The sequence below is a fragment of the Lepidochelys kempii genome, chromosome 12, assembly GCF_965140285.1.
Source record: "Lepidochelys kempii isolate rLepKem1 chromosome 12, rLepKem1.hap1, whole genome shotgun sequence".
Taxonomy (NCBI): Eukaryota; Metazoa; Chordata; order Testudines; family Cheloniidae; genus Lepidochelys; species Lepidochelys kempii.
In genome coordinates this window covers 10,139,798-10,152,281 of record NC_136391.1, presented here as the reverse complement: position 1 = coordinate 10,152,281, position 12,484 = coordinate 10,139,798, and the positions used below count along the sequence as shown (strand labels likewise).

The window sequence follows — 12,484 nt, the reverse complement described above, 5'->3', positions numbered from 1 at the left end:
ATTCCCACGAGTAGCTCACTGACTTCAGACATGTGAGGACTCATGTGTAATGGTGCAGGACGAGGACCTTTGAAGGAAAACTGGGGGAAAGTTTTGTTTGGGTGGAATGCCAGAGTCCTGTGAGGTTGAGAGACCTGGAATTCTGAAAAAAAAACTTGAGGCAATTCACCCATTGTAGCTTTCCTTTGAGCATATAATTTGTAGGATTTAGATTTAAAAAAAAATCATTGAAGAATCCAAACCTGGACGTAAAAAGTAAAGAGACTTGGGCCCTTTTGATATTTAATTACCATCTGTCTAGAGAAAGAACTGCCCTTCCAACTATATGGACCCCAAGAACTTTGAACTACAAGGTTCTGAGCAAACAACTTCTGCAGCACCGTTCTCTATAATCCTTAAAAGGACAATCATTCGGTTGGAGGAAACTAGCATTAGGTTGTTTCAGAAAAAAGTTCTGCCTATCCCACTTTCCCACCTGGTTTGTAGAAAGCCACATCTTGTAGCAATGGTGGCTGTGCAAACAAACATTTACGGTAACTATTGCTTGTATTACAGTATGACCTAGAGGCCTCCACCAACATAAGTGCCCCATTGTGCTAGGCAGCATAGACATATATACTAAGCAGCAGTCCCTGCTCCAAAGAACTTACAGTCCAAATAGGCCAGACAGATAAATGGTGGAAGAAAAGAAGTACCATTTCCATTTTTCATGTTGGGGGAATGGAGTCACAGAGCGGAAGTCACTTGCCAGAGGTGACCCAGGAAGTCAGTGGCAGGGCTAGAAACTGAATACAGTTCATTTGAGTCCCAGTCCAATGCCTTCACTGCTAGGACATCATTACACTGTGATGTTATATATAAATCAATTATGGGTGTCCAGAAAGATAAGTAAAATAAAGCTGTTACTTTAAAAAACTCACTGTAATCTTAGTGTGAGGTCTGCCGGTTGGACATGAGTGTCACATTGGGTCACATCGGGTCTTTAAAGTAGAATCAGAGGTGTGCAGGGGTAGGAGGATGAAAGCCATGGCTCTAACTTCTCTCTGTCCCTACTTGGGATGATTTGTGCCTCCTTGCAGGGAGCAAGATGTGTTCATAGAGGGAACAATTTAAGCATTCTTATGGAGGGGAGGCGCAGAAGTTAGGGATAGCTTGTTCCCCACCCACTAGGTCCAGAGGCAATCTGGCTCGGCGCATTATGGCTGCTGCTATTTTGACTAAAAGGATCGTCAGAAACAATAACGTTTTCCAGCTGCACCTGATGGTTTTAGGTCTTTGCCTCTAAAAGTATTGGATGGGCTTGAAAATTAATTTTTTCTATTCTCAGGTGAAATGGCACAAGAGGCTTCCCAGCAAATAAAACAAAAGCTGTGTGCTGGAGATGCAAATAAAAAGAGAGAGGCAGTTTCTGAAGACCTTCCTTTTCCTAATGGGGAAGCCTGCCTTGAGGCAGCGGTAGGCTGCTGCAAGGCTTTCATCTGCCAAAGAAGAAAAGGTTATTAACTTCAGCTGAAGCTGATCAGGTGTTGATTGACATTTGAACAGCCCATCCAGAAAGCAATTTGCATGAGAAATGTGCTTTGAAGAAGAGTCTTTGATGTATTTGTATCTTGTGAATTCACATTATTTTTCGCTTACCCTTCCCATTTTCATACATGACGGCTCCTTTCCATTGATTATTTGAAAAACAGAAATGGGGAATTTCATGCTCCACTCTTCCATCTTATTCCTTCCCTCTGAACCAACTTTTTCTGTTCTCCTTAGTAATAGAAGAAAGGCCAATAAAAGTGCAGTGATAAAAGTGAACAAAAGGACAGCAACCTTTGACAGCCCTAGCACTGTGTAGGAGATCAGAGGAGATGGCTATAAATCAGAAGAGAGAAGGAATGCAAATGCAGTAGTGCCCGAAAATATGAGGAAAAGAGATGTTAAATGATCACACAATGAGTTAGTGGTGTAGACCGGAATATACAGTCCCCTGTGCCAAACCCTAGAAAATCTTCACATCATTGGCAATAATGCAGCAAATCTCCAATCCAGATGTGGTTTAGTATTCAGTTTGCAGAAAAACTGCATACAAGTGATACATGATACAAAGTGTGTTCAGTACCCACATCAGGCACCGTGTCTAAGCACTATTTGTGAAAATAAATAAAGCTGCTAAACGATTCTTCGGGACATGCTTTTGAAGCACCCAGTAGGAATACCCTAGTAATCCTTTTGTCAGAATCACTTCAGAGGAGGAAAATAATATGTGTGGAGATATATGCTGGGCTTTGCCTCTGGCAAAACATCAGCATTAATCAATATTTAGCACCTGAATTCAGAGGAAGAGAGAACCCTGATCTGTACTAGCTCTTCAGTTGTTGTTCAGATTTCTCGATTAAAAGTTGTTAGGTTAGAATAATGAAGAAGAAATGGACTAGGAGGCTGGGATATATATAATATATACAAAATCAAGTATTTGTATTCTGAATGGAAAACTAGTGAAGTTAAATACCTGTGACTCTTTTAATTTAAGGTATTGTACAGCTCCCACAATGTTTAATGTATTTATGGTCACAACACCCTGTCAGGTAGGGCAATGCTGTTATCCCTGTGTTACAGATGGGGAAATGAGACAATAAGTGAGTTGCCCAAGGTCACACAGCCAGCGTTTGGCAGAGCACGATGTTGAACCTAGTTCTCCTAAGTCCCAAGATAACACCCTAACCACTAGACCATTCTTTCTTTCTCTATTGAAGACGTGATGTTGTACTTACCAAAGCAAGCAGCAGCTGGAGCCAACTCCCTGCCATTTTCCACCAACAGTTATTCTCAGCCAAGCCCTTAGAACATTTGTTATAAGCCTTTTTTCTCTTCTCCTTGCCTCATTACCAACCTTTCCAGAGACAGCATGAACACTAGTCCTCAGTACTCGTCAATGAGCCTATTCTTGGGCAATGGAGGACTGAAATTTGGCTCCAGGTGTCAAACTTCCAGATTGGCAGTGATGCACACATATATGTTCTAGACGTAGGCATGCAAATCTTCTGCTATTGTGCACTCATATAGACATGCATATGCAGAAACCATGACTTGTGCACGTGCATCAGTTGCATCTGTATACCTACATTGGCTAGGTGCACTTTTGCATGCACCCATTTGAAAGCTTGACTCTGTATTGTCGGTTGAAGAGCTGGAATAACCAAGAGGGACATGTTAAATTTTCTAGTGACTTCGTTCTCAGAGCTCGACTATGGATCAGGAGATCCTGCCCCACATTTGTGATGTGGAACTAGGTATGCTCTGAGAGAGATTCATGGCAAATGCCTTGGACGCTAACTTCACTGGATGGGGGAAGTCACAATTACACAAGCTATACAAGAAAGCTTGACTCTTAAAAGGTTTGAAAGATCACTTTCTTTATTGTGGTTTGCACTTTGCCTAGATAAACGGGAAGTGTTCCCTGCAGAGAAAAATCAACTAGGTGAAAGCTACACTAAGGAGAAGAGCTGTGTAATACTCCAGTCATTAATAATGTCTTCTTACAAAGTTCTACACGAACATAATTATATTTTTTCTCATTCAGTCTGTGTTATGACTTCAATAAATGCTTTAATTAAATATGTTATTAATGGGAGTATGGTTAAAATTATAAGCAGATTCTCAGACAGGCCAAGAGCTAGTCTGATACACTTTAAAGTTTTTTTTTCCCCTAAAAATGAGAACGGAACTTTCTGTGGGATTTTTTTGACCCTTTCGGGTGATGAGGTTGACTGGAGGAATTGTTCTTCATTATGCTCAATTTTTAAAATCCTGATTCTGCAACTATGTTCTTGTTAGATCTCAGTAGCTTAGCAAGGTTAGGCCTGATCTGTGCTCGGATGGGAAACCTCAAGGGAAAAGCCTGTAGTGCTGAAAGAAATGAGTGGATGGTTCAGTGGTAGGAACCATCTCTCCAAATCATCACTGCTCCAGCATGGTGCTAGGAGGTGCTGCACTGTTGGAGGTGCCATCTCTCCTGTGAGATTTAAAACCCAGATCCTGAACACTCCCTTTTCACAGGCTCTGGGGTATCAACGTTGGCTTAATAAAACACTAAGGTAATTACATTCTACCTAAATAACTTGTAGCTGCTGTTTGTTGATATACTGTACTCTTCACTGTTCCTGCTAGGTGTTAATATTCCACCCTAGAAGTGGTTACATTTCAGTGATTATTCAGGATATGCCTTGTCATACACGTTGAGACCCTTCAGAATGAAACTATTTTTACAATATTAAGGTTGAATATGACAATGCAAAAGTGTTGGGGTATACAAAAATTAAAGGCCTGTTAGTAACACCTTGCTTAAATTGTGAATACTATGCATGCTTAAGTATATATTTAAAAGCTTAACTAGTAGTTAAAAAATACTATTTACGTGCAGTGTGGGTGGTGTGAAATTAACTATTGCACGTACATATTAGAGAATCAGTTGATTTCACAAGCTGTATGGTGATGCTATTAATCTGTGTTTGAAAGATTTTTTTAAGAAATCTACATAAGACCAGGGGTGCCCCAACCTATTCAGATAAAATAACTAACCTGAGCTTAACTGATCTTTTAAGGAATGGAAAAGCTTCTGCTAACTTTTCATTTTCACAGCCCTCTCTGTAGGGACTCATAGGGGAAATGAATATGGTGAGAGGACCTTTCTGGCCTAGTCAAAGATAATAAGAATAAACATATCAAGAGAGCCCACTCTTGCTAGATTTTCCAGTCTGTCTGTTGCTCTAAAATATTTGGGTGAGCCTCTGAATTTTTAGGTGCTTATCTGAACCTAGAACCTTTTGAAGTTGGTCCATCAGTATTTCCTATCATCGGGTGTCTTGTTTCCAGGGGGATCTGTTCAGTGTTTGTTGATATGCGTATGTACATCAAAAGATCAGAAACACATGGTTAGACCACTTCTGACATAGCTTATGCTATTAGGAGTCAGTAAATACATTTGTTAGTCTCTTAAGTGCCACAAGGACTCCTTGTTGTTTTTTTCTAGTAAAAATAATTGGCTCTGTTCCTGAAGCTAGTAGGTTTCCTTTTTGATAAAAGATGATGTGATCTTTGGGGGGTTAAGGACTGTGTCCACCACTCAGTTTGGAAAGCACGTCACACCGATTGGGTGTTACTACAAACTAATTATAATTGAGGTGCTAATTCACTGTTAATCTCTTACATAATACTTAATTCTGGCATTTATTGAAAAGCGTTCTGCAGTCAGTGCATGAATACCATTTGGACCAAGACTAAAGGAGGCAGATGGAGGGTTTTCCCAAGAGACAAATATTTCCCCTTGTATTGGATTTGATACTGAGAGTTATGTAGAAAAAATGGCATGGTACTGCATGCCAGGGACACCCATTGGCTTAGATCCAGGATGAAACTCAGGGTGTAATTTTCAAAAGCATCTAAATTCCATTTTCAGAAGTGACTTAGGAGCTTAAATCCCACAGTGACTTAGGCTCCTAAGTCACTTACATGCTTTTGAAACCGTCCCCCACAAATATTACAGTTGTCCTTTCAGCAAGCCAGAGCTCCAGAGATGAAAAGGCTATTTAATTAACTCACTGCATCATCTAGCTTGCTCTGTTGAGCTTTCAGTACACAAGGGCCACGCTTGCTACATCCCTTTTGAATTATTTCTGCACTGAAAAAGCTTCTCCTATTTTCTGTCTGAGTTTTTTCTCCAAGTGAATTGTTAAGACTCCAGTTAAGCAATTACTTGCTCCATAAATACCTTGGACTATTCTCTCTAAAGTAGGCTAGACCATGCAAACAAAGCCTCACGTCTGCATGTTTAGCATTTCAATTGCAATTTTTTAATGAGAAAATAAAATGAGTTCATGGAAATTAACTCCCCGTAGCTCTGGAAATTTTATAGGATTCAGTGAACTAGTCTCACAGTTCAGGAGAGATGATAAATTTCAGAAGGAATTAAGATAAAGTGACAACTTTTTAGCAGAAGAACCATTTTTAATCCCAGTAATAAACAGATGCTCAAAAGGTTTTCATAAATCTGTTCAGCAAGAAAATAGAAATTAATCTCTCTCAACACACTTGCTGCCCAGAACGTTTATCGGGACCAAAACCTGTGCTAAAAATATTACAGGATTCGAGAGAAGATGGAAACAGGCTAGTTGCTCACTTGGCTGATAACAAATGAAATCTCCTTGAAGAGATTATCTGAAATGTGACTTCTCGGGACATACACAGCAAGATGCCTTGGCGGAGATTCAGCTTACCCAAAAAAATAGGCTCCTATGCCCTTCGTGACTCTAGACTAAGGCGATGTCAGTATCTTCACCGCAAGCACATTTGGATGAGGTTCATCATTTTTATAATTCACCCATAAAGATCTATCTGTATTTGAGCACCAGGGCTGAGTCTAGAGACCATTCTTCTTTATAAAATAAAACAACACTTTTAAAACCCAACAAACAATATTGTTATGTAGGATCATATGCTTAAAACGGTTAAAATAAGACAGCATTATTTGTGTGAATTGACATCCCTTTGTTTATGAACATATAGAAAGGAGAAGCAGCCTGTTCCTACTATTCAGAGAGTGTATTCAAATGTACCATGGAAAGTAGCGCCAAGAGCAGAGAAAGTTCTGATTCTTCAGTGGTTACCTTGTTCATGTATGTTGACTGAATAAGAGATTTGTGTCTCTCACTGGTTATTGAATAGAAGGAATCCAAGACAGGAAGCAAAAAACTGCCAATGGGAGAGAACATCAGAAAAAGATGGCAAGTGGGGGACGTACATGACATGTGGAGAGGAAAAGAGAGTTAAAGTAAAATCCAGGAATGACATTGACTCCAATGTATGTTAAGCGTTAGTACAGCTCAGTCCTTCTGTATGTATCTACAAAGCAAAACACAGAGCAAGTATATATGGTGGAAAAATCCAATCTGGAAAACTGAGCCTATGGAGGAGAACTGGTATATCTTTGGTCTGTAGCGAGAGGCACAGGGGCCGTATGTCTGTGTCTTGGCCCCAATTCAGTACAGCATTTAAGCACATGTGTAAGTACATGTGTAGTCAGCAAAGCACTTGAGCACATACAAAAATCTCATTGAAGTCAATGGAATTTAAACATGTGCTTTAGTACCTGACTGAACAGGGCTGGACTGCTGAACTGGGGCTCCTGAGAGAATTGTGTGGACACCTGAGTGGCAGTCAGGTATCTGTAAGGACTAGTGTCCTGGTACAGTATGGGGGCGGATCCAATTCCAGCTGCTGGATCCAAAACCAGAGGGTGAGGGGCCTATGGGAAGACCAAGCTGAGAACTAGAGTGAAAAGAAAGGATGACAGCCTTCTTTCTCCATTTGCCCTGCAAATATGGAAAAGTTCATCTGGAAAGATTAAGGGCCATATTTTCAATAGCTTCCCTTTTGCAGGTGCAACTTGTCCCTCTAACATTTTGCATTCACAATCAAATTGCAGAATTGGAGTATTGTTTGCCTCTATAAGCACAAATCAGGAAGTTAGTGGTGAAAACTTGCACCCTTAATTTCTGTGTTTAGCTGTTGGGGAAATGTAGGAGCAGATTGCACTGATTCTTTTCAAAGTTAGCCCCTAAATATCACCAGCACAAAAAGAGTTACACACACACACAAATATGTTCCTAGCTGTAACACATCAAGCTAGAACGGAAGTGAACTCCAGTAAAAAGATGGCAAGGTGCCAAAGCTATAGTCATTTGAATTCCTACTGGTAGCCCTGTGACGTGGTGGTAGGGTGGGGGGAAATTGCGTAAATTAACCCTTATACAAAAAAGAGGTGCTTGTGGAAATAATTATCGTTAACAAATAAACTTCTTTAATATGTTTCAATACGAGGCTGTCTAGTTAAATCTTTAACTTCTGTACTTAAACAATTAGGCCAAACCATGTGTACTTAGAGCTGACCTAATAATGCCGTCTGAGTACAGAATGTGAACTGACCCACAACTTGCAGTGCAGCTGATTTTAGAGTCCAGTGTTTTGTTATAATGTGTGGCTGATTTACTCATTGGGGTTCTGATCCTGTTCCCACTGAAGACAAGGGCAAAACTCCCATTGATTTCAAGGGAAACAGGATCTTCCTGGATTTCTTGGTATCTAATAAAAATAGATTTGTGCAGTATGAGCAGAGTCCTCTGTCTTATGTTATTATCGATGGCTATAATCAGTTTGGTCTTTACTGTTAAAAGGTCAGCTAGTTTATTAAGACTTTAACATCATTTTCAATAAGATCTGACGCAGTTGATGACCCTGACATGATATAGGACAAAATCAATATACCCTTTTATAATTTCAAGTTAAAAACAAGGACTTCAAAAGGCAGTAACTTTAGATTCAACTTACTGTAACAGGTGCAGAGGTCTGTATTTTGTTTTCCACTCCCCTAAGTTAAAACAACAAAATGCAATTTTTTATAGAAAGTAGAGCTGATTGAAAAATAGGAACCTATTTTTGTGACAACTAAAATTTTAAAGTGTTCAAAATAAACCTGCTGTTTTTAAAAAAAAAAAAAAAAAAAATCCAAAACTTTTATCCCACTTTTATTGTGTTTAAACCGAGTTTCTCGTAAACAAAAAATTTCAGTAACTATTTACAAAATGTTTTTGGTTAAGTGTTTGCCTTTTTTATTTTTCCCCATAAATTATCTGTTGGCAACACCATCAACTTGTTGTAAAAAATTGCCAGTTTGAAAGGTATTTTTGATAAAAAGCTGTTTGAACAATTTTCACCCATTCTAGTCCTAAGTTGTTGGCTGATGTCTAAGTACAATATTAAAGTTTGATTGTGCTGTTCTTCGGGAAGGTTCTTGGTTCGTTGACTGAGCTCAGGGGAACTCCTTGAGGAAGTTTGTTCTAATGTTAAACAGTCTCCCAAGGAAAGTGGTGGGTGTTCTGTAGACTATTCAACTCTGTGGAGAATTCTCCACATACACAGCTAGAAAACAGGGATGGGTGGCCAGAATCAAGATTCACTTTCTCTTCTTCCCACACCCCCTTCCAAGTTTTTACAACTTCATTCCCCCCCACTCTCCCAAATCATTACCAAAGTGGGAAACATGTTTGGGACCTTTCCTGTTCTCTCTGTGCTCCTGTAAAGAGGGCTGTCACAGTAGCTGTCACAGCCGCGCTAAACACCTGGAGAAAAGAACAACAGTGAAAGGTCAGGTTTCAGAGTAGCAGCCGTGTTAGTCCGTATTCGCAAAAAAAAAAAAGGAGTACTTGTGGCACCTTAGAGACTAATCAATTTACTTGAGCATAAGCTTTCGTGAGCTACAGCTCACTTCAGGAAAGCTTCAAAGCAGGGAGAAGGGAGGGCCTCAGCAAGCGGGTATGAGAAGGTGTTGGGGAAAGAGACGGGAAAACGTCAGTGATCCAAAGGAGAGTATGAGAAGAGAAACCTACCAGCAGCCAGGAGACCTGAACCCTCTTTTGTCTCTCAGAATCTGTGAAGGAAAAACAGAATTTCAAGAGAATGGGAGAGACGTGGGAAGTGCCGGATGCGTGTTATTGCATGGCAGAGATGGATGCCACTCTTTGTTCCATTGCGGAGCTGATGTTGAAACTATCATGCCATATCTGCCAATGGCTGCTTCTATCTGAAGCCTTCCCAGGGCTCAGGATACCATCTGTACTTTCAGAGAGTTAGTAGGTGGTGGCAGTAAGACAGAGAGAGACCTCTAGTAATGAAATAAGTGTTTAAAAACCTCTTTCTCCATATTCTACTTACACTGACAGGTCAGGCAGCTCAAGAATGAGTTCAGTTAAGCAAATAGCTTTCCAGGATATAAATGGATTGATAAAGAATAATTCTATTAAAATGTTTGAAATTCCTTTCAAGTCTCAAATGGGGATTGCAATAGTAGAGGGATTTGAATGACAAATAAATTAGTTGCAAACTTTTATTCCTGATCTTGTGCGCTTCATGTGTGCACGTACTGTTTACATACATGTAGTATGTACATGCATAGGGGACTGCATTGTGTGCAGTAAGCTCAAGGATTGTAGTTATACCTGGCTTCTACACAGGGGGACAAGGGGTAGGAGGCTCTTTGCTCCCTCAGGCATTCAGAACACACATAGTCTAGACCATCATTCTTATGAAAAGAACGTTTTACAAAATGTAAGACTAGAAATGTGTCCATTGGTTTTTATTTTTATTTTTAAAAATCCATTAAAAGCTGTTATTGCTAAACAAGTAGGAACATAGGAATTGCCAGACAAGACTGGAGGAATGATCCAGTAGTCTAATATCCCATCTGAGAATGGCCAGCACTAAATACATTAGAGAAAGGTGCAAGAATTCCTGTAATGGGCACTTGAGGAGTAACGTGACCAGAACGGGAAGCTGCTTATATAGTCACACTCTGGCAAATCTCACAAAAGTTCAAATTGAGAAGAAAGTCCCAGAGATAGTAATGGGTGCCTTATAAATGCTTATAATTATTAATAATATCCCAGCTCCTTCCAGACTTGGCAGCCGAGGGACCTCTAACCACTGAGCCTGTATTATGTGTATCCAGATTGTATTATGTCTGGCTCCGCTGTAAGAACTTATTAAAGGCTTGAAACCATGAAAGACTGTTAATAGCTAGCTGGAGGGTGGTTTATCAGAAGTGTAGGTATTAAGCAGAGATGGGATTGAGCTATAAAGTTGAGATCTGGATCAGAACTTTCCCAAAGTTTGTGAGCATTTGTTCCATCTCTAATGATAAACCTAGGAAAATTCTACATAAGTCCTTTATTTTTCCTTTACATTAAACACTCGTTTTTCTGCTTTCTCCCTTTACTTGCATCTTCCGTCTGACAGCAATGTGGATACAAAGGAGTTGTGTGGTAAGTACCCTTTCGCTACCTCGATAAAAGCAAATTTTAATGTAGACTTTTCTTAACTTTATTTTTAACAAGGCTCACACATACTTCACTCCAATACAGAATGGAGCCAAGATTTTAAAAAGCGGGATTAAAGTTAGGCGCATGAATAAGTAATGGGATTCAAATAGGCTCAGGAATTGCACTTTCTGTTGACTTCAGTAGGAAAAATTGGGTGCTTGGCAATCAGGTTGATTAGGGGGATGAACTTTAGGTTTTTAAAATCTTGGTGTAAGTGAATTAAAGAGTGGGGCATGAAATGGGGTGGAATATAGTCAATCATGCCCCCTTTTAAATCACTCTCTACCTTTCATACAGCAATATTCACTTCAATCTTGGATCCCTTCCAGTGAAAGTAATTACTCGCCCTACCCCTTGTGCTTTAGCATAGTTTATGGTTAACGTCACTACGCAAAGTTTCCCATTACCGCAGAGGCTCTTGATAAACTGGTTCCTCAGGTATCAAAGGAGCCTCAAATAATGGAGGGGCTGGGGCCATTCTAAACTGACTAATCAACTGGATGGACCTTGCACTCCAAAGGGAGACTTTAGGTAGCCAAATACATTGGTTCAGGGCTGAATCGGGGCTCTGCACAGGGATTGGTTGCTGCCACCCTTCTTTGATCATAGCATAATAAAATGTCCCCCCACTCTCCTCACTAGAGCCTCATGTTAGTTGATCAGGATTCCACAATCTCTATCAGCCTATGCATTGGAGATGTCATTAATAAACTGGAATCAGGGGTTGTGTAGAATGTGTCTTGCCGTTCCTGAGCTGTGAATTCTTAGAACATATTGTACTGGCTTTCTTGTTCAGCAATGACGCTGGGAAAGTTTTACGCAGTTTCATAATATAGTTAATGAGCACAGAACTGTACCCAAAAATAAGCAGATAACATTCAGTAATGTGTGGTTAATTTCAGGCAATGCCTCATCTGCAGGCTTCAATAAAACAGCATTACTTTATAGTACCAATTACATATTTGTCTTTAGGCAAAGCTTAATGTTTTACAGCGGGTAGCCTACAGTACATATAATCACCAGAGCGGCCCCCACTGTTCATAGAAATTAGAGGTAGAAAATATCTATAAGGACATTTTATCCAACTCCCCAGCTAGAATAGAGTGGGATTATTTCCTACAGTGAATTCTCAAGTGCTTTGTCTAGATTTTAAATGACTCATGTAGCGGGGCTTTTGCTACTTTCCTTGGGGAGATTATTCCTCAGTCTAATAGACCCCTTGCTGTTAGGAATTTTTTTCTGCTGTTCAGCCTGGAGACGTCAGAAGAAGTTTGCTTTTTTGTTTTCCAATACCTTGTCAGCTGCATTCCCCGTACTTCCTTCAAGATGGCACAAAGGAACAATTACATTAAAAAAGGAGCCATGTAGAACAACCTTCACAATGCATCCGTGGCTTTACCATTATAGCGTTCACAGATCCCTCCAAAAACAGCAATTGTGTAATTAAAAATCCAGCATCTAGACTCTAATCAGACTCCGGCAATCAGTGCTGTGCTCTCCGGTGGGTTTGAGCTGATCTTATGGAAGTTAGTTTTTATTTTGAACAGTGTTAAAGACTTGTGTGT

The 12,484-nt window shown here is 40.0% G+C and overlaps 1 protein-coding gene across 11 annotated transcripts in view; it reads left to right on the top strand.

Moving 5' to 3' along the window:
* NECAB2 (N-terminal EF-hand calcium binding protein 2) overlaps positions 1 to 12,484 on the top strand; it is a 368,324-nt gene that overhangs the window by 192,922 nt on the left and 162,918 nt on the right. For 4 of the 11 annotated variants that reach the window (XM_073307524.1, XM_073307530.1, XM_073307519.1 and 1 more), the window contains one exon: positions 10,837 to 10,862. The exons of the other annotated variants lie outside the window; for them this stretch is intronic. In XM_073307524.1, coding sequence (XP_073163625.1) covers positions 10,837 to 10,862 — 26 coding nt within the window. The remainder of the gene's footprint in view (positions 1 to 10,836; positions 10,863 to 12,484) is intronic. 11 annotated transcript variants of the gene reach the window in all.